Source organism: Staurois parvus, unplaced genomic scaffold, assembly GCF_062004578.1.
Source record: "Staurois parvus isolate SC_StPar_1 unplaced genomic scaffold, SC_StPar_1.0 ptg000173l, whole genome shotgun sequence".
NCBI classification, from domain to species: domain Eukaryota; kingdom Metazoa; phylum Chordata; class Amphibia; order Anura; family Ranidae; genus Staurois; species Staurois parvus.
Genome location: NW_028317969.1, coordinates 4747964 through 4775346, shown reverse-complemented (window position 1 = coordinate 4775346; position 27383 = coordinate 4747964). Strand labels below are relative to the sequence as shown.

General features: G+C 42.1%; 1 protein-coding gene across 10 annotated transcripts in view; it reads right to left on the bottom strand.

The window, feature by feature from the left end:
- Nucleotides 1–27383, bottom strand: part of DLG2 (discs large MAGUK scaffold protein 2) — a 2035798-nt gene that overhangs the window by 12802 nt on the left and 1995613 nt on the right. For all 10 annotated transcript variants that reach the window (XM_089676759.1, XM_089676760.1, XM_089676764.1 and 7 more), the window contains 5 exons: nucleotides 23531–23581; nucleotides 15796–15897; nucleotides 11116–11288; nucleotides 7928–8037; nucleotides 6147–6238 (listed from right to left, as the gene is read on the bottom strand). In XM_089676759.1, the coding sequence (XP_089532885.1) occupies nucleotides 6147–6238; nucleotides 7928–8037; nucleotides 11116–11288; nucleotides 15796–15897; nucleotides 23531–23581 (528 nt within the window). The remainder of the gene's footprint in view (nucleotides 1–6146; nucleotides 6239–7927; nucleotides 8038–11115; nucleotides 11289–15795; nucleotides 15898–23530; nucleotides 23582–27383) is intronic.

Below are 27383 nucleotides of genomic sequence, written 5' to 3'. Positions count from 1 at the left end.
TGTTATTTTTATTGTTTGCAAAATAAAAAAACCTTATTTCACATGCTCTAAAGCAGTGTTTCTCAACCTTTTTTTCAGTCAAGGCACCCTTTAAAATTATGGACAGTCTTGAGGCACCCTTGAAAATTATGGACAGTCCCGAGTCACCCTTTAAAATTATGGACAGTCTTGAGGCACCCTTGAAAATTATGGACAGTCCCGAGGCACCCTTTATAATTTTAAAGGGTGCCTCGGGACTGTCCATAATTGTAAAGGGTGCCTTGGGACTGTCCATAATTTTAGACAGTCCCAAGGCACCCTTTAAAATTATGGACAGTCCCGAGGCACCCTTTAAAATTATGGACAGTCCCGAGGCACCCTTTAAAGTTATGGACAGTCCCAAGTCACCCTTTAAAATTATGGACAGTCCCGAGGCACCCTTTAAAATTATGGACAGTCCCGAGGCACCCTTTAAAATTATGGACAGTCCCCGAGGCACCCTTTAAAGTTATGGACAGTCCCGAGTCACCCTTTAAAATTATGGACAGTCCCGAGACACCCTTTAAAATTATGGACAGTCCCGAGTCACCCTTTAAAATTATGGACAGTCCCGAGACACCCTTTAAAATTATGGACAGTCCCGAGGCACCCTTTAAAATTATGGACAGTCCCGAGGCACCCTTTAAAGTTATGGACAGTCCCGAGGCACCCTTTAAAATTATGGACAGTCCCGAGGCACCCTTTAAAATTATGGACAGTCCCGAGTCACCCTTTAAAATTATGGACAGTCCCGAGGCACCCTTTAAAATTATGGACAGTCCCGAGTCACCCTTTAAAATTATGGACAGTCCCGAGGCACCCTTTAAAATTATGGACAGTCCAGAGGAACCCTTTAAAATTATGGACAGTCCAGAGGAACCCTTTAAAATTATGGACAGTCCCGAGGCACCCTTTAAAATTATAGACAGTCCCGAGGCACCCTTTAAAATTATGGACAGTCCCGAGGCACCCTTTAAAATTATGGACAGTCCCGAGGCACCCTTTAAAATTATGGACAGTCTTGAGGCACCCTTTAAAATTATGGACAGTCCCGAGGCACCCTTTAAAACTATAGACAGTCCCGAGGCACCCTTTAAAATTGTGGACAGTCTTGAGGCCCCCCCCTTCTAAAATGGGGTGCCTCTAGACTGTCCATAATTTTAAAAGGACACCCCATTCTAAAATTTAAAAAAATATTGTAATAGTTTTATATAACGCAGCAACCTCCACACATGTAGGACACCCAACATTAGAGGCGATTTATTCTTCCAAAGCAAATACACTTTTGCGCACTGGTACTAGTATTCTATTGTTTCTCTTCTCCCTCAGTTTCAAGGGGACAAACTAGGATGCTGTGCAAGCAGATGACATCCTCCTTATCAACTGATGATGTCATTGGTTGTCAGGACGCTGGCGGCTAGAAGGTCATAATGGTGCACAATGAATACCTGTGGCTTTGTGTAACTAAAAGGCAGGTTTGTTCCACCCGCTGGCTTGCATACAAGTTTTGGGCAATTTTTAGACATTTTGCCATGGCACCCCTGAAGAAGCCTCAAGGCACCCTGGTTGAGAAAGGGTGCTCTAAAGCATGTGTGTCAAACACAAGGCCCGCAGGCCAAATACAGCCCTCCAGGCCATTTCATGTGGCCCTTGTACCTTTCTTGCAGCTGCGGAACCCCCCTCGCCTTCGCCCCCACCTTGTCCGCAGCAGAAAGGAGAACAGAACTTCTCCTACAGATCCTATGCCTCTCTGTGCAACCGCAGCACCCCTTCATTTCCGCCTTCCCTGGTCTCAGCATTCAGCAGACTCCAGCCCTCCTCTGGTCCTCCTCCAGACCCTGCACTTTCTGTTTCCCAGCTCCAACCCCAGCTTCTCTGGGCAGCAGCACAAGGTAAGGAGGGATGCACTTTGACATAAAGGAAGGTGGTGGGGGAGCTCTTGAAATCTGATGTAAAGGGGGGGGGGTGCTCTAGACATCTAGTCTCACAGATACAACCAGCCCTTTGAGGGCAACCATAATGCTGATGTGGCCCACAATGAAATTGAGTTTGCCACCCCTGCTCTAAAGATTAAAAGGATGATGTGTGGATTTTAAAAGGGTACAAACTGGGCAATGAAATTAAGAAGAAGTATGGGATTTCTCCTTTAATGAAAGCTAGATAAGATCTTCTACTTGGTTTAGAGAACACATGACTGAGAGGTGATCTAATTAATTCGACTCTGTCATTGAAATAAACCGTATGCCTTTTTTCTTTGTAAATGTCAGATTTGACGTAGCACATCCTGCAGCAAGAATTAAATAAAAATTCGAGTCTGGTATGGATTTTAAGAGGGATATTCGCTCAAAAAAAAATACATAGGGCCCCCTTTAAAATCCATACCAGATTCAGGCATGCAGCCTGGCTGACCAGGTCACATGCTCTCAACATGAGGAATGCCTTGCCAGGGGAAACCCCACTGGCAAAGCACCTTGTCTGCAGGCTGATTAGAACAAGGGCCTCTTTCCCATAACCCTGACCCAGTGATTGTGAGGGTCTGCAGGCAAAGGGCTAATTGGAATCTAGAAGCCCCCTTTTAAAAATAAAAAAGGGCCCCCAGATACCACCCCACCTCCTTTGTGAAGGAGTAAGAGGTACATAGTACCCCTACTAGTGCACAAAAAAATAACCTAGAAATAAAGACAACCAAACAATTGACAAGTCAATTATTAAAAAAATAACCGCCATCGAAAAATGTCCCTCGTCAACCCACTGTCAATCACTCTGCCCCCTGACTAGCCTAAATTAAAAACCTGACAGACACAGTGCACATGACCGATCCCAACAGTACTTCTGACAAATGGCAGCTCTCTGAGCTGTCACCAGCTATATAGGGGAAAAAGCAGGCATAGTAGTAACATCATTGACCAAATATGTCCATGGCCCATATCTGGTTAATGTCATTGCCCAAATGTGGCCAGTGACCATATCTGGACAGTGATATCACTACTATTCCTGCCCTTTGTCTATGTGGATAGGGATCTCGGCCACGGAAGCCAATGTGCCAGTGATGGCAGTGGTTGTTAGGGGCAAACACCCGCTGCTTCCTTAGCAACCACTGACAGTACTTCTGACAAATGGCAGCTCTCCGAGCTGTCACCAGCTATATAGGGGAAAAAGCGGGCATAGCAGTAACATCATTGACCAAATGTGTTCATAGTCATATCTGGTTAATGTCATTGCCCAAATGTGGCCAGTGATATCACTACTATTCCTGCGCTTTGTCTATGTGGATAGGGATCTCGATCCATGGAAGCCAATGTGCCAGTGATGGCAACGGTTGTTAGGGCCAACACCCACTGTTTCCTTAGCAACCACTGACAGAAGGAAGCTGTCATATATAGAAGTGGTAGAAATACTGATTCTATATATGATGCACAGCTCCCACCAAACAGGGGGCCACATGGGCAAAAGTCAGACCGAACAGTTGGCTAATCCCTACTGGTGACTAGTCCTTTGCTCTCTTACTGCCTTTTTCTGGGCACCACTTCCAGCACATGTGCTTAAGGTGTTGATAGGAAAAACTGCCCATGACAACCATCTAGCTTCTCTATATTTTACGTAAAGACCACATTCTGCCTATAGCGCTCTCCGGTGACGTGCAGAAGAGGGGTCACCATAAAGACAACTGTCTGTGGCCAAAGGAAGGTGAGTAGGTACTGCTGGGCAGATGGTAATCCCCTGCATGGAGCTAGAGTTCCACTTAATGAATACCTTGAAAGACTCTGGGATATTTGTCTGCAATGCTTTAACCCTTTCACTGCCATGTCCATACATCGTATGGACCGGACAACGGTGGTGGGGTTTACATACAATCCTGGAGCCACCGGGATTGCATGTAAAACGGAAAAGCAGACTCCTGCCTGTCAGGGGGAAGCTTTCGGGTGATTGCTCTGCCACCCGATTGCTTCCTCGCACCTCCAGTAACTGCCTTGCTCCCCTGTCATGTATCCCATCTGTGGGCCCGGGACCGACATAGTGGGTTCCGCTGACCTCCCCTTCTTGATACTGACCCAGAAAGCGACGTGTATGACATCACCTCCGGGTCCCTGTATCACATTCCCAGGCTAGGATAACCAGGAATGAATGTATTGCAATGCCATCTGTTGCATTACATTCAGTGGGGAACAGGGGAGACATTCAGGGTCTTTTAGACCCTGCATGTCTCATTAACTGCTTCCCGACCATCCTATCGCGGAACTACTGCTACAGGGTGGCAGGGTTGCACAAAATCACGTATATATACATGATTTCGCATTTCTGGGCAGGGAGTGCGCCCGTACTGCTCTATCTGCGCCGCCATTGGCAGGTACAGCTGTCAATCACCGGGTTCCGGCCGGAGATTCCCTGTCGGCACCCGCCGTTCGCCGAGGAACAATGACAGAGGAGAGGTCTGTATGTAAACAACACAAGTCTCTCCCATGTCAGCACCAGCATTCTGTTTTGTATTGATCTGCATAGCAGAGCAATACAAAGCAGCATGCTTACATGGTAAAAAAACACACAGCACACATAGTAAAACAGCACACAGTTTTGATCGCCCCAGGTGTTAACCCCTTCCTGTCAATGTATAGTGTCAGTGCTTTTTATTAGCACTGATCACTGTATTAGTGTCACTGGGGATGTCAGTGACAGTTAGTTCCCCCCAGTGTCAGAATGCCCACTGCAGTCCCGCTATAAATCGCTGATTGCCGCCATTACTAGTATTAAAAAAAAAAAATTCCAGTATATATACCGCCATTTGTAGACGCTATAACTTTCGTGTAAACCAATTAATTGATTTTTTTTTTTTGTTAGCAAAGACATGTAGAACACTACATTTTGGCCAAAATTTATGATGAAATTAGATTTTTATATTTTTTTTACTGGATATGTTTTATAGCAAAAAGTCAAAAATATTGTTCTTTTTTTCAAAATTGTCTGTCTTTTTTTGTTTATAGCACAAAAAATAAAAACACAGGTGATCGAATACCAGCAAAAGAAAGTTCCATTTGTGGGAACAAAAGGATGTAAATTTCATTTGGGTGCAGCGTTGCATGACCGTGCAATTGTCAGTTAAAGTAACGCAGCCTAGTATCACAAAAAACATGGCCTGGTCAGGATGGGGGGGGGGGGGGTAAATCCTCTGGATGGCAGAGAACCTGTCACCCAATAATCAACACGTAGGGGAATTTTTTTCTCCTGTGTGATGAAAAAAAATTAAGCAAAAACACATTTTTTTTAGTTACAAAAAATTTAAGTTACAGCTACACACATAAAATCTACACCCCCCAATTGGAGAAATTTCCCTTCCTGTCCAATAACCAAAACAAGAAGTAACCACATACTAGCGCATTTTTTTTGAGATCCCCCCACCCCCATGTTTATGCACGTACAAACTTAAACGCACATGACAGGGGGAGCCTAGGCATGAAAGCATCAATTGCAATACAAGTTACAAATCGCCGTGCATGCTGGAGTGAGAGCAATAATTCTAAGACCTCCTCCATAACACCTAAATGATGACCTATAGGGGGCTTTTGTAGTGTCACCAATAGAAAGTATATAGATAATAGAATGATAGAAGTTTGTAGCCATTTCACGGGCGCACACAAATTTAATGTTTGACATATTGGGTATCTATTTAATCGGTGCAATCTCTTCTTTTATATGTTACCAACAATGTGGGAAATTTATTGCATTTGTTTGCCCTAAAATTCACTATAGTGCGTTTTTTACTGAAATGTTGAGTTTCCTAAACCTTTGCGGAAATATTGTGTATGTGACATAAAAAACTATTTTATTCTCTAGAATGTCTGCTTTCAAAATCTATAATGTTGGTGGGTTTTATGTAATCCACAGGCCTAAAATAATTTTTTTGAACGTGTGTGCAAAAAAATGCAAAAATGGTTTTGGCAGCGAATGGGCTAAGACAGGGGAGTCAAACTGGCGGCCCTCCAGCTGTTGTGTAACTACAAGTCCCATCATGCCTCTACCTTTGGGAGTCATGCTTGTAACTGTCAATCTTGCAATGCCTCATGGGACTTGTAGTTTGGCAACAGCTGGACATCATGACTTTGCGTCATTACCAGGAATTATAAAGAAGTCACCTGTAAAAAACTCGCCAAACTCCTGTTCTAGTTTGAGTGCACGGTCGTAGGTTTTCCTGGCTTGTTCTTCTGTCAGACGTTTGCTGATTTCCCTGAAAATAAGAAAAAAAAAATACAACAGTGAAATGATGTTAGTTACTTTTTGAAAGGATTTACAGCCCATTAACCACTTTCACCCCCTTCCTGCCCAGGAATCCAATTGTCAGGTTTCAGTGCTGTTGCACTTTGAATGACAATTGCGCGGTCATGCAACACTGTACCCAGATTACATTTTTATAGTTTTTTTGAGACAGATAGAGCTTTCTTTTGGTGGTATTTAATCACCTCTGGGTTTTTTATTTTTTTATTGTTTGCTAAACAAACAAAAAAAAAAACACAAGTTGTTTAAAATAAAAATAGTTTGTTTTAGTTTCTGTTATAAAATTTAGCTAGTAATTTTTTTCTCGCACTCATGAGGCTGCACTGATGGGCAGTGATGATGCTGCATGGATGACGCTGCACTGATGGGCACTGATAGATTGCACAGATGGGCAGTGATGATGCAGCATGGATGACGCTGCATGAGCACTGATAGGCTGCACTGATGATGCGGCACTGATGAGGCTGCAATGATGGGCAGTTATGATGTGGCACTGATGACACTGCACTGATAGGCTGCACTGATGATGCGGCACTGATAGACTGCATTGATGGGCACTGATGATGTGGCACTGATGATGCTGCACTAATGGGCACTGATTATGCGGCACTGATTACGCGGCACTGATAGACTGCACTGATGGGCAGTGATGATGCAGCACTGATGACGCTGCATGAGCACTGATAGGCTGCACTGATGATGTGGCACTGATGATGCTGCACTGATGGGCAGTGATGATGCGGCACTGATAGGCTGCACTGATGATGCGGCACTGATAGACTGCATTGATGGGCACTGATAATGTGGCACTGATGATGCTGCACTAATAGGCACTGATAGGCTGCACTGATGGGAACGGATTATGCGGCACTGATGACACTGCGCTGATGGGCACTGATAGACTGCACTGATGGGCAGTGATGATGCAGCACTGATGACGCTGCATGAGCACTGATAGGCTGCACTGATGATGTGGCACTGATGATGCTGCACTGATGGGCAGTGATGATGCGGCACTGATAGGCTGCACTGATGATGCGGCACTGATAGACTGCATTGATGGGCACTGATAATGTGGCACTGATGATGCTGCACTAATAGGCACTGATAGGCTGCACTGAAGGGAACGGATTATGCGGCACTGATGACACTGCGCTGATGGGCACTGATAGACTGCACTGATGGGCAGTGATGATGCAGCACTGATGACGCTGCATGAGCACTGATAGGCTGCACTGATGATGTGGCACTGATGATGCTGCACTGATGGACAGTGATGATGTGGCACTGATAGGCTGCACTGATGGGCACTGATTATGCTGCATTGATGACACTGCACTGATGAGCACTGAGGCTGCACTGATGATGCGGCACTGATGGCGATGCACTGATAGACTGCACTGATGGGCACTAATGAAGCGGCACTGACGAAGCTGCTCTAATGGGCACTGATAGGCTGCACTGATGGGCACTGATGATGCTGCACTGATGGGCACTGATGATACGGCACTGATGGCGCAGCTGTGGCACGGCCCCATTCAGTTCCCTGATATTTGCCAAAATGAAAAAAGTCTCCACCCCCTTCCCTGATATTTGCCATTCTTTCCCCATTATTTTTCAGAAAGGTATACCATATACTCACATTAATGATTCCACAGATTTCGGCTTTATGAAGATCGCTATTGGATATAGTTGTGCTACTTGTAGTCGCTTGATAGCGTTTCCTGATACGTCTAGAATGCAGTGCTTTCCCTTTGTGAAAACAAACACGAGTCAGAAAAACTGATCGGAATCGGTATAATAAGAAGGTTCAATGTTCCCAGCACAAGCCGACTACGGCTCTCCTTACAAGGCGCGGTTATTAGTGAGTGGAGCAGCTAATGAGAACATAAGTGTGCATTGTGAATTCAGCTCTGCTCGTCCTTTACATTGACTTTTCCAACACAAGCACACAATTACGATACATGCCACTGAAGAGGAAGGAAGGAAGCCGCTCGCCAATATGGAAATGTATTGATCCGTTCGGTGCAATGGCATATCCACCTGCGCCTCCAGCCCCAACGCGTTTCGTAGAGACACACAGCTCACATGCTGAATACTAATGTGTGTCCTCTATCTTTACATCAGTGTTTGTAATCCAGAGTATAAACAAAAATGTATTTTATCACAGCCTACAATTTCTTAGATTTTAAGTTTTTTTTCCCCTTTATTTTCATCCTGCCGATATGTCTGTTAGTTTTCAACAGCCCAAGCGGTCCAGCAAAAATGGCAGTTAGAGGGTTGAGACAAACCATTTACCACTGACAGGAGAATTTACAATGATCAGCTTTTATTCCTTTAGGTTTTGTTCACACCTATACGTCTTTTGATGCTTTTTTCAGAAACGCACTACAGTCCATTTAACATGGTTTCCTACGGGACACATTCACATGTCTGCGTTTTTTCATCTGCTGCTTTTTTGGCAAGGGTCAGGGACTTTTCTAAAAGGCCAAAACGGTGCGTTTTTGGTACAGAGACACTGCAGAAAACCATGTAGTGAGTTTTTGAAGTTTTTTTTATGCATTTTTTTATCTGCCCAAAAACAAATTGGCCAAAAAAAGCATAAAATAACGCATAAGTGTAAAATGCGCCAAAAATGTGTGTGCAAAAATGCAAAACACAACGCAAAAAACACCGCAGAAACAGATCAAAAGCAAACTGCATTACTGTGAACCAAGCATAAGTCCTCATTCACAATGGACGTTTTTACAGCGGCTGTTTTTGGCTTTTGACGTTTTTTTCTGCAGCCAGTAAACCCCCCAGCATGTTATCCTATGTGTCCATGCACACATAGACTGGAATCAGCATTTTTTGCCTGGAGAAAAACCCCAGAACTAGTGGGTTTCTAGAGGAGTTTTTAGCTGTAAAAATACTCGAATGCTGAAAAACGTGGTAAAATGCAGCAAACCGGTGTTTTGGATGTTTTTTGACCAGAAAAATTTTTTTTATGATAAAAAAACACTAAAAATGCAAATGCAAAAAAACGCAGGAAAACGCCACTAATCGCGGCAAAATGCAGCTAAATGCTAATGCAAAAAAAGCTAAAAAAAATGCTGAAAAACTCATGTTTTTAATGTGACTTTACACAGCTAATGTTACCAGCTTTATGAAAACGTCTCTCATGTGCATGAGGACTAAGAGCATTTTTACAGCTAAAAAACTCCTCTAGAAACCCACTAGTCCCGGGTTTTATTCCTGCCAAAAAACATTGATTCCAGTCTATGTGTGTATGGACACATAGGATAACATGCTGGGGGGTTAACTGGCTGTAGAAAAAAAACGTCAAAAGCCAAAAACAGACGCTGTATAAACGTCCCGTGTGCAGGAGGACTCATAGTTCACATCAGTGCTTGCAGTTCCAGTGCGTTCCGGTTGCAGAAACAAAAGTAGAACAGGCTGCATTTTTTCTGCACAGAACTGTCCTGGAACGCGGTAAAATGCAGACAAAAACGCACTGGAACGCACATGTCCCTATTTAAATTGAAGAAAAAGAGAGGGGGAAAATGAACTGGAATGAATAGAAACGCACTGGAACGCATCAAAAATGCATCAAAAACCAGTCAAAAACGCGCATGCAGAAATGCATCGGGGGGCGCTACCATAGTGTGAACCGGCCCTAAGAGTTTAAGCACACGGCCGTAGAAGTGACCATCAATTTATAGCAGAGGGGTCCCCTAGACTTTGGTGTTTTGTGAACAGTCGTGATCAGTGGCTGGCAAACTGTCAATCACAGCTATTCAATAATGTACAACTTGTATGCTATTAAAACATGAAATATAAACAATCCCTATATAATCCCTATAGTAATCCCTATACAATCCCTATGCAATCCCTATAGTAATCCCTATACAATCCCTACGTAATCCCTATACAATCCTTACATAATCCCTATATAATCCCCATACAATCCTTACATAATCCCTATACAATCCCAACATAATCCCTATACAATCCCTATATAAACCCTACACAATCCCTACATAATCCCTATGCAATCCCTATACAATCCCTATAGTAATCCCTACATAATCCCTATACAATCCCTACATAATCCCTATACAATCCCTATACAATCCTTACATAATCCCTATACAATCCCAACATAATCCCTATACAATCCCAACATAATCCCCATACAATCCCTACATAATCCCTATACAATCCCTACATAATCCCTACGCAATCCCTACACAATCCCTATACAATCCCTATACAATACTCTATAGTAATCCCTATACAATCCCTATACAATCCCAACATAATCCCTAGACAATCCCTAGACAATCCTTACATAATCCCTATATAATCCCCATACAATCCCTATACAATCCTTACATAATCCTTATACAATCCCAACATAATCCCTATACAATCCCTACATAATCCCTATACAATCCCTACATAATCCCTACGCAATCCCTACACAATCCCTATACAATACTCTATAGTAATCCCTATACAATCCCTATACAATCCCAACATAATCCCTAGACAATCCCTAGACAATCCCTAGACAATCCCTAGACAATCCTTACATAATCCCTATATAATCCCCATACAATCCCTATACAATCCTTACATAATCCCTATACAATCCCAACATAATCCCTATACAATCCTTACATAATCCCCATACAATCCCTACATAATCCCTATGCAATCCCTACACAATCCCTATACAATACTCTATAGTAATCCCTATACAATCCCAGCATAATCCCTATACAATCCCTACATAATCCCTATACAATCCCTACATAATCCCTATACAATCCCAACAGCAATGCTTACCCTTTCTGCTACAAACTTTACAGACTGTACACTAGTTCCATAGAGATTGTCGTTGTATTGCCCGGCCTCTATGAATTTGTGCTCCTGGATGTCCTTCTCCATCTGTTCCCTGGATATGACAAAGTGGTAGTCTCTACCGTCCACCTCGTAGTCTCTCTTTGGTCTGGTTGTATCTACAGGAGAGCACAGAACAATTACACTTTACATGTTGTGTTAGGATGAATTTGTTAACCCCCCCCCCCCCCCCAAACTGGTAATGTTGTCTTACTCACTTCCTGCCCAGGACAATTTTCACCTTTCAGCGCTGTTACACTTTAAATGACACTTGCACGGTCATGCAACACTTGCCCCCATATGAAATTTTTATCTTTTTTTTTTTTACACAAATAGATATTTATTTTGGTGGTATTTAATCACAACTTGTTTTATTTTTTGTGCTATAAATGAAAAAAAGAGCAAACATTTTGATAATAAAATTGCATTTTTTTCCCTCGTTTCTGTTATATCATTTTGTAAATGAATAATCTTTCTACACAAATTTAGGCCAAAATGTATTCTGTAATACGTTTTTGGTGAAAATAAACCAAATCATTGTTAATTTTTTATTTGGTGGGAAAGTTATAGACTCCATAAACTATGGTATATATCTAAAAATGTATTAAATCCTGATGCACTGACGGATCTCATTTCTTGAGGCCCATAAAAGCCAGGACAGTACAAATACCCCCCAAAATGACTGCTTTTCAGGAAAGTAGAGTCCGATGTATTTAGTAAGAGGCATGGCAAGTTTTTTTGAAGTTGTAATTTTTTGGCATGATTTTGTGAAAAATGAAGAAATTAAAAAAAAATTCTCACTTTTTTTTTTTTTTTTTTTTTTTTTTTACATACTGTCACCAATGCAGTACAGCATCATCATATAACTGGCATGACGATGATCAGGGACACCAACTGGCAACAGTATGTAAAAAATAAATATATATATATACAGTCAGGTCCATAAATATTGGGACATCGACACAATTCTAACATTTTTGGCTCTATACACCACCACAATAGATTTGAAATGAAACGAACAAGATGTGCTTTAACTGCAGACTGTCAGCTTTAATTTGAGGGTATTTACATCCAAATCAGGTGAACAGTGTTGGAATTACAACACTTTGCATATGTGCCTCCCACTTCTTAAGGGACCAAAAGTAATGGGACAGAATAATAATCATAAATCAAACTTTCACATTTTAATACTTGGTTGCAAATCCTTTGCAGTCAATTACAGCCTGAAGTCTGGAACGCATAGACATCACCAGACGCTGGGTTTCATCCCTGGTGATGCTCTGCCAGGCCTCTACTGCAACTGTCTTCAGTTCCTGCTTGTTCTTGGGGCATTTTCCCTTCAGTTTTGTCTTCAGCAAGTGAAATGCATGCTCAATCGGATTCAGGTCAGGTGATGGACTTGGCCATTGCATAACATTTCACTTCTTTCCCTTAAAAAACTCTTTGGTTGCTTTTGCAGTATGCTTTGGGTCATTGTCCATCTGCACTGTGAAGCGGTGTCCAATGAGTTCTGAAGCATTTGGCTGAATATGAGCAGATAATATTGCCCGGAACACTTCAGAATTCATCCTGCTGTTTTTGTCAGCAGTCACATCATCAATAAATACAAGAGAACCAGTTCCATTGGCAGCCATACATGCCCACACCATGACACTACCACCACCATGCTTCACTGATGAGGTGGTATACTTAGGATCATGAGCAGTTCCTTTCCTTCTCCATACTCTTCTCTTCCCATCACTCTGGTACAAGTTGATCTTGGTCTCATCTGTCCATAGGATGTTGTTCCAGAACTGTGAAGGCTTTTTTAGATGTCGTTTGGCAAACTCTAATCTGGCCTTCCTGTTTTTGAGGCTCACCAATGGTTTACATCTTGTGGTGAACCCTCTGTATTCACTCTGGTGAAGTCTTCTCTTGATTGGTGACTTTGACACACATACACCTACCTCCTGGAGAGTGTTCTTGATCTGGCCAACTGTTGTGAAGGGTGTTTTCTTCACCAGGGAAAGAATTCTTTGGTCATCCACCACAGTTGTTTTCCGTGGTCTTCCGGGTCTTTTGGTGTTGCTGAGCTCACTGGTGCGTTCCTTCTTTTTAAGAATGTTCCAAACAGTTGTTTTGGCCACACCTAATGTTTTTGCTATCTCTCTGATGGGTTTGTTTTGTTTTTTCAGCCTAATGATGGCTTGCTTCACTGATGATGACAGCACTTTGGATCTCATCTTGAGAGTTGACAGCAACAGATTCCAAATGCAAATAGCACACTTGAAATGAACTCTGGACCTTTTATCTGCTCATTGTAATTGGGATAACGAGGGAATAACACACACCTGGCCATGGAACAGCTAAGAAGCCAATTGTCCCATTACTTTTGGTCCCTTAAAAAGTGGGAGGCACATATGCAAACTGTTGTAATTCCTACACCGTTCACCTGATTTGGATGTAAATACCCTCAAATTAAAGCTGACAGTCTGCAGTTAAATTACATCTTGTTCGTTTCATTTCAAATCCATTGTGGTGGTGTATAGAGCCAAAAATGTTAGAATTGTGTCCATGTCCCAATATTTATGGACCTGACTGTATATATATATATATTCAGGTCATTCACTAGGTCCCCCCCGTGTGGTCCTGGGATTTTTGCTCACCGTTCTTGTGATCATTTTGACCCCACGGGGTGAGATCTTGCGTGGAGCCCCAGATCGAGGGAGATTATCAGTGGTCTTGTATGTCTTCCATTTTCTAATTATTGCTCCCACAGTTGATTTGTTCACACCAAGCTGCTTGCCTATTGCAGATTCAGTCTTACCAGCCTGGTGCAGGTCTACAATTTTGTTTCTGGTGTCCTTCGACAGCTCTTTGCTCTTCACCATAGTGGAGTTTGGAGTGTGACTGTTTGAGGTTGTGGACAGGTGTCTTTTATACTGATAACAAGTTCAAACAGGTGCCATTGATACAGGTAATGAGTGCAGGACAGAGGAGCCTCTTAAAGAAGAAGGTACAGGTCTGTGAGAACCAGAAATCTTGCTTGTTTGTAGGTGACCAAATACTTATTTTCCACCATAATTTGCAAATAAATTCTTTCCAAATCAGCCAATGTGATTGTCTGGATTTTTTTTCTCATTTTGTCTCTCATAGTTGAGGTCTACCTATGATGCCAATCACAGGCCTCTCTCATCTTTTTAAGTGGGAGAACTTGCACAATTGGTGGCTGACTAAATACTTTTTTGCCCCACTGTATGTATTTTTACTTGAATCTTGGTATGCTACTATATATATATATATATATATATATATATATAGATAGATATTTTATATTTAAAAAAAATCTTTTTTTTTTGTTTAGTTTTTTTTATTTCTACCCTTGTGACCAGAGAGATACAATGTTATCATATTAACATTTTACTAATCTGGGCAAGTGCTCAGGATTTGTTATTTTTTTTAAAAAAAAATTTTACATTGATTGATTGGCAGGGCTTCCCCTCAAAAGACTGAAAAAAACATCCTCTGTACTGCAATTAGATGAAGTTCAATTGCATTAGATTCAGCTTTTGTGTCTTCTTGAAGAGTTAAGCTGTCTGTGGATGTTCCCAAGTCAGCAGGTGACCATACTGTCCAGACAGACTGGGTCTTAAGAGGTATGCCAATGCATAAAAACGGCATTTGAAACAGAACACACTTTGACCTTTTTGCCTTGAGTGTGGTCCAAGCACTAGATTGAGCTTACAAAGAGTGGAAGTTTACGTAGCAACCTGGAGCCATAGCCCTCTTCCCTACTTCAGACCTATGTAGCTAAAGAATGCTGAAAAAGAGGAGTGGCCCCACACGTTTTTTTTTTTTTTTTTCAATACCTTCACGTGTGCCTGTCTGTTAGGTGTAGAGACTTAATAAACAGTATTTTGTTGTAAGTAAGAGATTTTCCTTCTTGAAATGTCATTAGGCATATTTTGAGAGGTCATGGTGGAGTTCTCTTCATTATCTTCAATTGCACAAGGGAAGCTGCAGCCCCGACACAATGCTAAGGACAGCTGAACTTCCTGCACCCATGGTAATACACTCTAACAGTTCCGCCACCAGCAGGGAAATATTGTTCGTCTGTCCTGCTTGCAATATCAAATTTGACCATTAGATGGAGCCGGTAATAAATTTACTGTTTATGAGAAACTGGGGACTGTTTAGCTAGGAGTTAATAAAAATTCCCACCATTTTGAGAGAAAGGAAAGAGGTGCATCTTGGGAGCTCAGATCCAACCTGGGAGAGAAGCCAGCTATCAGAACACATGTTGGACTAAAACATGCAGTTCTTTGCATTCCCTAAAGGCAGCATCGCTGGTAGACTTGACCTTTCTGCCACCTATAGCTTTACCATTCATTGCGTTTTCTGTATGATCTTACATTCATTATATATACTTCTCATCTGTTTTTCCTAATAGGTTCACCCATGCTGTTTTGTTAATAAAGCTTCAAGATTGAACTCGCTCTTATTTCAGGATAGGGGGGTTTAGCCGCATGTTGAGAAACATAAAGTGAGGACAGAACAGAATCTTACATTTATTTACATTTATACTTGCTGCATACATAAATTCTGAACACTTCAGTATATTGTATAATCCCAATAAAACCTACTTACGTGGTACACATGAGCCAAATTTGTCAGGGAATTCGGATATCAGGTCGTCATTGATCCGATCTTTCATAGGGCCAAGAATGATGACCGGCCTGGTGTAATTAACTGCCAAGAAACAACAATCATGTCATACTGTATTTTGCGTTCTGCAACACTTACAACACAACTAAAATAAAAAAAAAAAAAAAAAAAAAAACATATGTAGTTCTCCATTCAAAGCAGTATGTTCTCCATTAGTTTTCCCTTTTGCCTCTCCGGCAAGTTAACAAACCCACCTGTTAATCCTGTCAGCCAACTTCACTCCTTTTGATCGGGTGACCATGCTAATTCTCAACATCTGAATTCAGGGCAGTGTTGTCACCCCCATGTCAGCTGTGGGGGGAAGTGGAAGCACGGTGGGGTTGTGACTATCCTGGCTTCCTGTTCTTTGAATCCAACATCACTTGTTCACCACGACTCACAACTGCCATTTCCATGGCCACTAGGCTGGCATACATCCATAGATGCCCATAGGAGCTATGATCTATTCTGCTGCCTGCTTATTACAAACCAGTCACATGCAAGTGCTGGATAGACCCTCCCACCACAAAGTTCATGCAATGAGAAGCGTTGCACTGTACTGCCCCTGGCCCAGCATTGGGGGGGGTGTCAAACCTCAAAGACACCACTGCTTCCATACAGCGAGCAAGAGTCCCGTTCTGCAACATACTGGCAGGAATAGGCTTCTGCTAGGCTTTAGGGCAACTCTGTTAGGTTAAAAAACTCCTAAATGAAGTTACCCTGAAATAGATGACCTCTTATACTCACCTTCCCAAAGGCCCAGATCTCCTGCCTTTGCTCTGTTTCAGCACTGCAACCTCCATTAGTTTCTTCAGTATTTGCCACTTCCAGCCTCCATTAGTCTCTTCAGCATTTGACACTTCCAGGAGTGTCAAATACTTGTGTCCCCATTCACAAGGTGTGGTTCCATCCTCCAACCCAGCCTTTTTCAACCAGGGTGCCTTGCAGTTTCTTCAGGGGTGCCTTGGCAAAATGTCTAAAAATTGCCCAAAACCTGTATGCAAGCCAGCGGGTGGAACAAGCCTGCCTTTTAGTTACACAAAGCCACAGGTTTTCATTGTGCACCATTACAACCTTCTAGCCATCAGCATCCTGACAGCCAATTACATCATCAGTTGATAAAGAGGATATCGGTTGCCTGCACAGCATCCCTGTTTGACTCTATGATGCCCTTCTCCATCAGTACTGGGGTCACATTAGCTCAGTTACATAGTTAGTCTGGCTGAAAAAAGACAAAAGTCCATCCAGTTCAACCATTAAAAAAAAAGTTATAATCCTACACCCACAGTTGATCCAGAGAAAGGCAAAAAAATCCAACAAAGCATGATCCAATTTGCTCCTGCAGGGAAAAAATTCCTTCCTGATCCCCCGAAGCAATCGGATATTCCCTGGATCAACGTTACCTATAAATGTTAGTATTCAGTTATATTCTGTGTATCCAAGAAATAATCCAGGACTTTTTTAAAGCAATCCACTGAGCTAGCCAGAACCAACTCAGTGATAGAGAAAAAAAACTGAGGGAGAAGAGAAACATTGGAATACTAGTCAGTACCACTGTGCAAAAGTGTATTTGCTTTAGAAGAGTAAATCACCTCTAATTTTAAAGGGTGCCTTGGGACTGTCCATATTCTTAGAGGGTGCCTTGATATTGCCCATAATTTGAAAGGGTGCCTTGGGACTGGCCCTAATTTTAGAGGGTGCCTTGATATTGTCCATAATTGTAAAGGGTGCCTTGGGACTGGCCCTAATTTTAGAGGGTGCCTTGATATTGTCCATAATTTGAAAGGGTGCCTTGAGACTGGCCATAATTTTAGAAGGTGCCTTGATATTGTCCATAATTTGAAAGGGTGCCTTGAGACTGGCCATAATTTTAGAGGGTGCCTTGATATTGTCCATAATTTGAAAGGGTGCCTTGGGACTGGCCATAATTTTAGAGGGTGCCTTGATATTGTCCATAATTTGAAAGGGTGCCTTGGGACTGGCCGTAATTTTAGAGGGTGCCTTGATATTGTCCATAATTTTAAAGGGTGCCTTGGGACTGGCCATAATTTTAGAGGATGTCTTGATATTGTCCATAATCTTAGAAAAGGTTGAGAAACACTGCTCCAACCTCTACGTCTCTATAGGACTCAGCAGGGAATTGAGTATAGGGGCTCTTCTGTTATCGGGGACCAGCTTTTAGGAGGTCCAGCTTCAGATTATGTAATCATTGTGATAGCCAATCACAGTGATCACTGAACAGAACTCGCCCTGTACGGTTTCTCCTCTGCAAGAAGGAAAATATTATTTTTTGAGCAAGATTGTTTTAGACTCAGATACACAATTGATTGTTAATAGCAATGAGCAGCTGCCTCAAGTGCTTTTATGCAGCTTAATTGGGCAAAGGAATAAGGTGAGGTGGAAGTAGGAATGATTAAGAGGCACCTAAAAGGTAAAAGAACTAAAAATATACAAAGCCAAGAGGCTCTCTTATAGCACCTCTACAAGGTCACTCTTTTACCTCGTTCATTGCCTGGTTTTGAAATATCTCTTCCAGTTCTGATAATGTGATCACTTCACTGAAGACCTGCTCTAGATTCTCAACAACATGGTCAAGTGTGGCTTTCTGATTAACAAACCCAAGGCTCCTGTTCTCATCATCTCCCACTAAACAGTGCAGAGCCAGGTCTTCTTGTTCCTAAACTTAGTACAGTACGATAGCACACAATAATCTTTCAGTGTGGTTCATTACAGAAATTTTAGAGCTGTGAACTAGGGGTATACTGTTTTCCAGTGATCAAGATATCAACGGTATGGTGGCAACCAATGTTCCCATGGTTGGAGTTACCACAGTAACCTTGATTTGCTGTTTTCACTGACTTCAAATAAAGGAAAGATAAAGTTGCACACGCACGAAACTGAGACTTTATCTTTTAAAACAACTTCTTTATTACTGAATTTGACTTTCACAAGGCTGAGCTGGTCTCTGCTTTTGAACACCACAAAAGCATTTGTGATCACAACCTTTGGATTTCACAGTATCTGCAAAAAGGAGCTAACAATCCAAATTGTAGTACAGTTCATGGAGTTACATTTTATAGAGAGACACTCCTGTATAGCCCTGAGCATCGATTATAACCAATAAGCCTCTGTGATTTTGACACCTTTTTCTAAGGCTTTATTTCTGATGACAATATCTCTTCCTGTTGACTGATCCTGATGCTTTCTGAGTTTTTTTTCACTTTATTTATTCTCTTTGTCAGATGTGTCTCAATGTACTTTGTCACTTTACTTCAGACAGGTCACTTCCTTACTGGGCTTTCTCCCTAGCTGACACTAGGGGGTTTATTTACTAAAGCTGGAGAGTCCAAAATCAGACTCCCTTCTGCATAGAAACCAATCAGCTTCCAGGTTTCATTGCCAAAGCTTCATTGAACAAGCTGAGGTTAGAAGCTGATTGGTTTCTATGCAGAAGGGAGTCTGATTTTGGACTCTCCAGCTTTAGTAAATAAACCCCTAGATGTCATGGTCAGCGGTCAGGCTTGGAGACCAGTAGCTATAGCAGTAGATCTCCAGTCCAAACACGAAAAGGTTTCTTCACAGTGAGAGCTGTGAAAATGTGGAATAGACTCCCTCAAGTGTTGGTTCTGGCCATCTCAGTGGATTGCTTCAAAAAAGGCCTGGATTCCTTCTTAGATACACAGAATATAACTGGATACTAACATTTATAGGTAAAGTTGATCCAGGGAATATCCGATTGCTCCTGCTGGGAAAAAAATTCCTTCCTGATCCCCTGAGAGGCAAATTGGACCATGCTTTGCTGGTTTTTTTTGCCTTCCTCTGGATCAACTGTGGGTATAGGATTATAGCTTTTTTTTTTTTATGGTTGAACTGGATGGACTTTTGTCTTTTTTCAGCCAGACTAACTAACTATGTAATAAAGAGAATCCTACCAACTAGCAGGATAAATTTACAGGTCACCCTGCTGGATGGTGCAGGCTAATCCAAGGTGCGGGGTCTAAGCACTATCCAGTAATTACCAGAGCTCCTGATGATGGAGATGGGTTTTGCTAAAAGTTAGTTCAAGGTCACGGTCCTCAGGATCGCCCCACCAAGAGGTAAGCAAGTCGGGATCAAACAGAAGCATAGTCAGTAGACAAGTCAAAAGTCATTAACAAGTGGTTGCAGGTTGGGATCAAGCAAAGAGCAGTTGAGGAACAAGCCAAAGGCCAGTAATGAGCGGTAGCAAAGATACGGATGGCAGTAGGAGTGACTAAAGTGAGATATTTGCAGGAGAGAGACCAATAATCTGGCAAACAGGAAATGAAAATGCATGATTTAAATAGGAAGTTAATGGAAGCAAAGAGTTCAAGATTCACAAGAAACAAGATACGAGGAAAGATTGTCAAAGGGATCAGATCTCAGATGGCTCAGTAAAAAGAGTTACTGTCAGACACAGTAGAGGTCCTTCGTTCAGATCTAGGTCCTGACACTAGTTTTCAAGCTCCCTCTCACAATATGGCTGCTCTCTCCCTCACAGTGCCCACCTAATGGTCATCTGTGCTCTGCTAAATGTCTGAGGAAGAAGGGCTTGAAGTGGATCCTGACAATGTATAGTTCATCACAGCTTACCAGTCATTACATATGAAAACAGAAATAAACCAGTGAACGAAGATTGCACACAATATACCACAAAAACACAATAAAGGAATGGACACATATAAAAATTCCAACAATGCACAGCATATAAAACATTTGTTAGGATCACACAATCTCATTTTTCTATGAACCATATATTTCCCATCTACCCTGATTGCCCCCATCTGTCCAATCTGGTCATCACAATGCATGGCTACAGTTGACCTCCAAGAAGAAGTAACCTAAGATGGCATAGTCTAACTCGGGCCTCTATTGTACAGAGGAGTAACATAAACGGATATCCAGTATATTAAGCTAATTGTCCTGTGCTCCACATACATTTACAGCCATAGTGTTTTTTAAGGCTTTATCCACCATTTAAGACCAAATCACTGCTTAAAAACATTGCAGAGGTAGTAATTCCTTAATTTTAAATAGTTGCTTCAATGGCACATGAGTAACTATTTTACTTCGATTACTTTGGGCATAACTTCTATATTCAAATCATGACTAAAAGCAAGTCTACACCTATGGTTCCTGGAAGGGCCACATCTGTCCTGTGACCTAGGATGCATTTTTGCCAAGGGGGGGGCACTACACTTTGCACTGTCAGAAACATGGGGGTTTATTTACTAAAGCTGGAGAGTCCAAAATCAGACTCCCTTCTGCATAGAAACCAATCAGCTTCTAACCTCAGCTTGTTCAATGAAGCTTTGGCAATGAAACCTGGAAGCTGATTGGCTTCTATGCAGAAGGGAGTCTGATTTTGGACTCTCCAGCTTTAGTAAATAAACCCCATGGTGTCCGCAGCTTCAAGTCAACTTCTCACAGGTCAGGAGAGACCCATGGCTGTATTGGTTGTGTATGGCCATTCGAACGTTGGACACCATATGGGCAATTTTGTAGACAGCTTTACACCACCAACTATGGCTTCAACTGATTATAATTTTTTGAGTGACCAAGTGATCCAAACTGGCATGGACATCTGAAATATCTAATCACTGGCACAAATGTGATTACAGTCCATTTCCACCACAAGTTTGATAGAATGGACACTTTGGTAAACTGCTTTACACCACCACCCTCGGCTTCAACTGTTCATCTCTTTTCAATCCAAATTGGTATGGAAATCTAAAATATCTTTTCACTGGCAATAATGTGCATTACGTCAGTTTTCACCACAAGTTTGCTAAAATAGTCACTCAAAACTAAGCATAAAAATTAAGTAATGGTTGGTAGACTGCTGCGGTTTAAAACTACTGGACAGTACCAAAATGGCCAACAAAACTCAAGACAAAATTCTATCTACTTACGTACTGTATGTCTTAACTGCACAAAACAGATGATTGTCAGGACCTGGAGAATGCAAACTATCTCTTTTGAGAAACTTAATTCCCACAATAACCTCTGAAAATATGGCAGCCACTCTTAATGACCAACATACATTTTATAAAATCTTACCAGTTGATTTTGATGGATCTCTCCCAACTCTGAAATTCCACCTGCCTGAGCCAACCTACTCTACCCAGCTTTGGTGGTCTGTCCCCTTTATGCCCTTTACTTTCAACCCCCCTCTTTTTGTTTTCTTCCTTTATTTCATTGGTGCTCAACCTTTTGACCTTCTTGGGCCACACTGGAAGAAGAATGGTCTTGGGCCAGATATAAAATACTCTAACAATAAGAATAGCTGATGAGCAGACAAAGTCAGGCAGATCACAAGTTTTCAATAATTGATATAGATAATGTACTGTGCCTATCTGAATAATAAAATTTAATTTTTTTGCAATATTTTTATTATAAAATGTAGAAGAGGGCAACATAAAACGAGTGCGATATTTGACACGGTTTGTGACAAACAAACGCATCAATATCTGGTTTGAAGGCTGTAGTAGCAATTCTCAATGAATTCTCAATGTGCTCATCAGATTTTTTGGTTCCAATTTTGCCCTTTGTGTGCTCCATCCTTGAAAACAGCTGCTCACAAATATAGGTGCTGTGGAAAACTGATAACATGAGCAAGACGTGATTATGAAGAGTAGGAAATTTTTCTTTGACAAGATAAAGCTCATAAAAAGTCCAATAAAGAGACACTGTCGATTTGTTCTTTGGCCCCATGTGTTTAAATGCATTTTTTTTTAAATTTAAAAAAAAAATCAACAATTTTAATTAAGTTTACGATTTTGTGTTGGGCAACATTCTTAGCCGCCTTGGACCGCATGCGGGTTGGACAAGCCTGTTTTATATTGTTCCTCCCAATCTCCTATCCTTCTCAGCCCCATTTTCCCCTCATCCCTTGCTCCACCCATCACCTTCTTAACTAAACCACCACCCCCATGCCTCCCAATTTCTACCCCCCTTCACATTTTGACTATACAGTACGTCCCAAGGAACACCAATTTCCATCTATTCTCAATGTCCTTAAGCCTGGGTTCACACTGATGTGGTGCGGAATTTGCAGCGTTTTCAGTGCGAATTCCCCTTTGCATCAGAATCGCACCCCGTTCATGCGAACCGCTGCAGGTGTGTATGTTAAGTTAACAACACCTCGAAAGCGGTCCACAAAATGCGGTGCGATGTGCAGAATCGGATTGCATAGGTGTGAATACCCATGCGATCTGATTCTAGTGCGGACCAAAAAAAGGGTGCTGCACATTTTTGGTGTGGGTGCGGTGCGATTAGAGCCATACAAAATGTATGACTCCAATCGCACCGCACACAAACCACATGTGATTTGCACAGGAATGCGATGCGGTTCCTGTGCGAATCAAATGCGATATACTGCACCGCATGTATGTGAGCAAAAACTGAATATTTATCACATACTATTAGAGTTAGCATTGTGAAATTTTGTTATACCTACCTATAGCTGCATTGGTTGTACTTGAAATGTACCTAGTGCTTAATTTTGTATTACCTACAGTATGTTTATTTCAATGGATTCATTGCAAACTCATAAAAACCAAACAAAAGAAACAGAAAAAAAGTATAGCTAACACTATACAGGCCCGGCAAACCAAGCATTTTCAGAAATTCGAACCCACAAGTTCTGCTGTATACTTACTTTCCTGTCTGGTCACTGGCTCATAGGATAGAATACAGTCTTCCTGTCCTCCTGTTAAGAAAAGAACAAAAAAAATCTCATTAAACACAAAAACGAAGAGCGAAAAGTGAGAACAAGACCGGAGAATGTGAAAAGAGATGTTACTGATCCCACAGAGTGGATTAATCAAAGCCTGATTTATTCTTCATAAAGTAGCTGTGTTCTCTATTCTTCTATGACATAATTAATTCCTCGAAAGGCATAAAAATGTCTTTCTATCCCGAAGAATCAATAAGACAATATTACAATTCCTCCCCTGGAAACAGTTTCTGCTTTGTGATACAGTAAAATGAGTAACAGATTGTGAATGCATATTTCATGCTGAGCAGCAATTCAAACAGCCGGATTTATAGACAGAGCATTGTAATCTTACCTATTAGATGTCCCCGACCTTTGCTGGCTCCGGAACCAAATTCAGATAGAAGTAGGGATTAATTTACAGTAAAAACTCCAACCATGACCTTATTTCAAGTGTATTTATTATTTGTGCTCAATAAGTGCAACAAAAAAAAAAAAAACAACTGTTGATCCTACCAGAAATTTTGGGCTGTTCTGTACCCTCTTCTGTATTATCCTAATGAGTCTAACCAGCCCTCCCAGTTCTTATCTTGGAATACAAAACACTTCTCCACTAAGCTGAGGTAAGGAGGGGGTAGTTTTGTAGTATAAGCCCTGTACACATGGGCCAAACATTGGCCCATTCAACATAAAATGGCGGACATTTGTCTTGTGTGTACATGGCCAGCTATGGTCGAACAGACATGCTAGAAAGCCAGCATCTGATAAGTGCTGGCAGCCAATGGCTGCGAGCGCTGACCTCTGTGTTCTGGAGGGGAAGCAGTCCCTCTGTCAGAACCAGGGGCGGACTGACCATTTGAGAACTCGGGCACTGCCCCAGGGCTCGGGGTCATTAGGGGGCCCCATGAGATGCCCCTGGTACCTTCTTCATAGGCTTTTTTGAGTGTGGGCAAGGACACAGGGGCCCCATGATCCCCTATTGCCCGGGGGCCCCATGAGTTGTCAGTCCACCCCTGGTCAGAACACAATAGTTCAGCGGGGAGATCGCTATACTAACATCGAGCAACAGCAAGTACTAACAGCAAGCTCCTCCCGAGCTTTTCAGGTTTTTTTTTTTCATTCAGCCTGCTGGGTTGAACAAAAAAAAAAAAACTGATAGTGTGTACCCAGCATTAGCAAAAGATAAGTGGTCAGGGTTGACACCATTTCTTGATATTTCAACCCAGAAATGGAATTCTGAATTTTATTTGAGATGCCTTTGAGGTTTTTTTTTTTTGTGTTAGTGCTCCAACCATAATCACTGAACTCCACAATATGGATTTATCTCTACATTGAGAAAATATACTAATCCTAGATCTGGCAGATTCTTCCTAGACCTCTTCATCTGAGGTGCATTTGAGAATTTACAGTATATCCTCCAGCAATATAGAGTATATAGCTAACAGAGGTTCTAACCTCTTCTGACTTTATCTCTAAAGAAAGTTTAAGGTAGAGGATAAGTGAATCCTTAACCCCTTGGCACTGGCGCCTCACGGCCCTTTAAGGGTTCCAGAAGCCGGGAAGCAGGGCAGGGTGTTGGGGTCATGTGACCACCGTGATTCACTGTCACGGCAGTCACAAGATCGGGAAAGGTCCCGATCGAAAGAGGAGATCAGGACCTTTCCGTGAGTACCGAATGTGTGTGCTGGGAGTGCGCACTCTCAGCACTTGTGTTTTCTTAATAGAACGCAAATGTGCAGCAACTCGGCGTCTAGGCCCAGATGCCGGGAGGCCGCTCATTTGTGTTCGGCCAGCACCAAGAGGATAAAATACATCGAAAGGCTTCTGTATGATAGTCTAAGAAAGTACCAAATCTAGTTGAGCCAAATCCTAATTCATTTGTGTCTCACATGCTTCCCCTCAAAGACACTGCAGCTCACAGGGGGAGAGGCAGTGCTGTCAGTTCAGAAAGCAGTGGGCAGGACTAGGTGTGGCAAGATTCTGATTGACAAGCTACAAGCTTGTGATTGAGCAGTGCTATTACTGATAGCCAAACCCCCTGCGACATCTTTTCCCACTGAATTCAGCAGGAATGCAGCATCATTGCAACTCCATCACAGGAATTGGTCTTCACTAGCAGGGACATCAGGTATTTGTGGGACTTTGCAGAAGGACTAAGGGAAAATGGAGTGCAGATGCACTTTTAAATAAATGATTCATCATCAATTTTCCAACAGAAGGGCATAGTTTGACTTTAAACCTCTTCACCTCCCCTATTATAGCATGGGAAACAATGCAAGGTTAAATCATTTATTCTAAAATGATTATATAAATATTATATATTTTTTCTACAATGCTATCTACTGAATATTTAAAGCCCAGCCGAGGGGAAAACTTTTTTGCTTAGCTTTGGACAGGGTGCCTTTTTCCCACTGTAGAAATTTCACCTGGTTTTAAGGTGTCAAACAGACAGGTAGTAATGGAAATACAGGGGTTGGACATAATGATGGAAACACCAGGTAAAAGAACAAAGGCAGTACTTAATATTTTGTTGGACTGCCTTTGGCATCCAAGGCGGCCTGAATTCTGCTGGGAATTTACAAATATAAGTTTTGGATGGTGGATAATGGAATCTGATACCACTCTTCATGCAAAAACAATTCCAGCTCTCGCAGACATTTTGGCCTTGGGTTGGGGGGGTATGTAACAAACTAGCTCATCAGAGCTGGAAGCGGAGTTCTTCTTTTTCTTGTTCCTTCTGTTATTTGAGGTATTCCTGGATCATTCCTCACATCCCCCCCTTTCCCTTCCTGAGAGACCAACGTTATCTCCTGACAGATGGTGGGGGTCAGCCCAGGAGAAACATTCCTGATGGGGCCAGCAGGCTGGGAAAACTGTCACCTTTCTCACCTACGTCTGATAAGGCCGCATTTCTCAGAGGGCTGGGAAGCATTGACCCAAAACGGCATAAGCCCACACATTATCAAACTGACCAGAGTAATTGAACATTCCTCGGGTCAACTGTATGTTTCATGTCATGTATTATGAAGCTATAGTTAATTTAGTTTCCCAATGACCACTCCCAAAACGTGTAGTAAGAGCTCCCCTCCCCTTTGAGAGGGACTTTTAAGAGAGACAAGTGAGTTAGAGCTTCACACACACAGAGATCTCCCAGCAACATCGTAACAAAAGGAGATCAAGAAATCATCCTGCTCTCAACTTGGATCTGCAAACCCAGGCATATGGGCAAGTAACTTAACCCTGTAATTTCCTCGCTATTCTCTGTTTGCTGTGTCTTTGTATACATATATATATATATATTTTTGTGATATCTCTTTGTAAATATTTTATTGCACCTGTCTGACGCTTTTAGTAATAAATCTTTCTTTCTGAAAGTGTTAAACTGTTTCTAAGCGCTTACTTGCAATTCACGAATCCCTGCCTTTGAAGAGACGTTACTGTTTGTTATATCTCTGTATAGCAGGTCCGCGGGCTGTGCTATATAGATCAATATTTCAATCATTATAGTGTATATTTGATAACGGGAGTTTCCCAGTCTCCGACAAAAGTGGTGGTGGCAGTAGAGGGTTAGTTGCGTAATTAACCCGACCCAGTAACAAGCGCATTTAGGCTGCAGGCACCGATTGCAGTCCATTAGCTGGGCAATCGCTGTGCTGGGTGCGGCTGAGTGTGGCCTTGTTACGCGCGTCACACCGCAGTTTTAGACCGGCCGGTCCTTCGGTCAAGAGTCTGGTGAGAAGGTCTGGGGTCTGACACCGTGGGCGTGACGTATTACTGTTAGTCGCGGTCGTGCGAT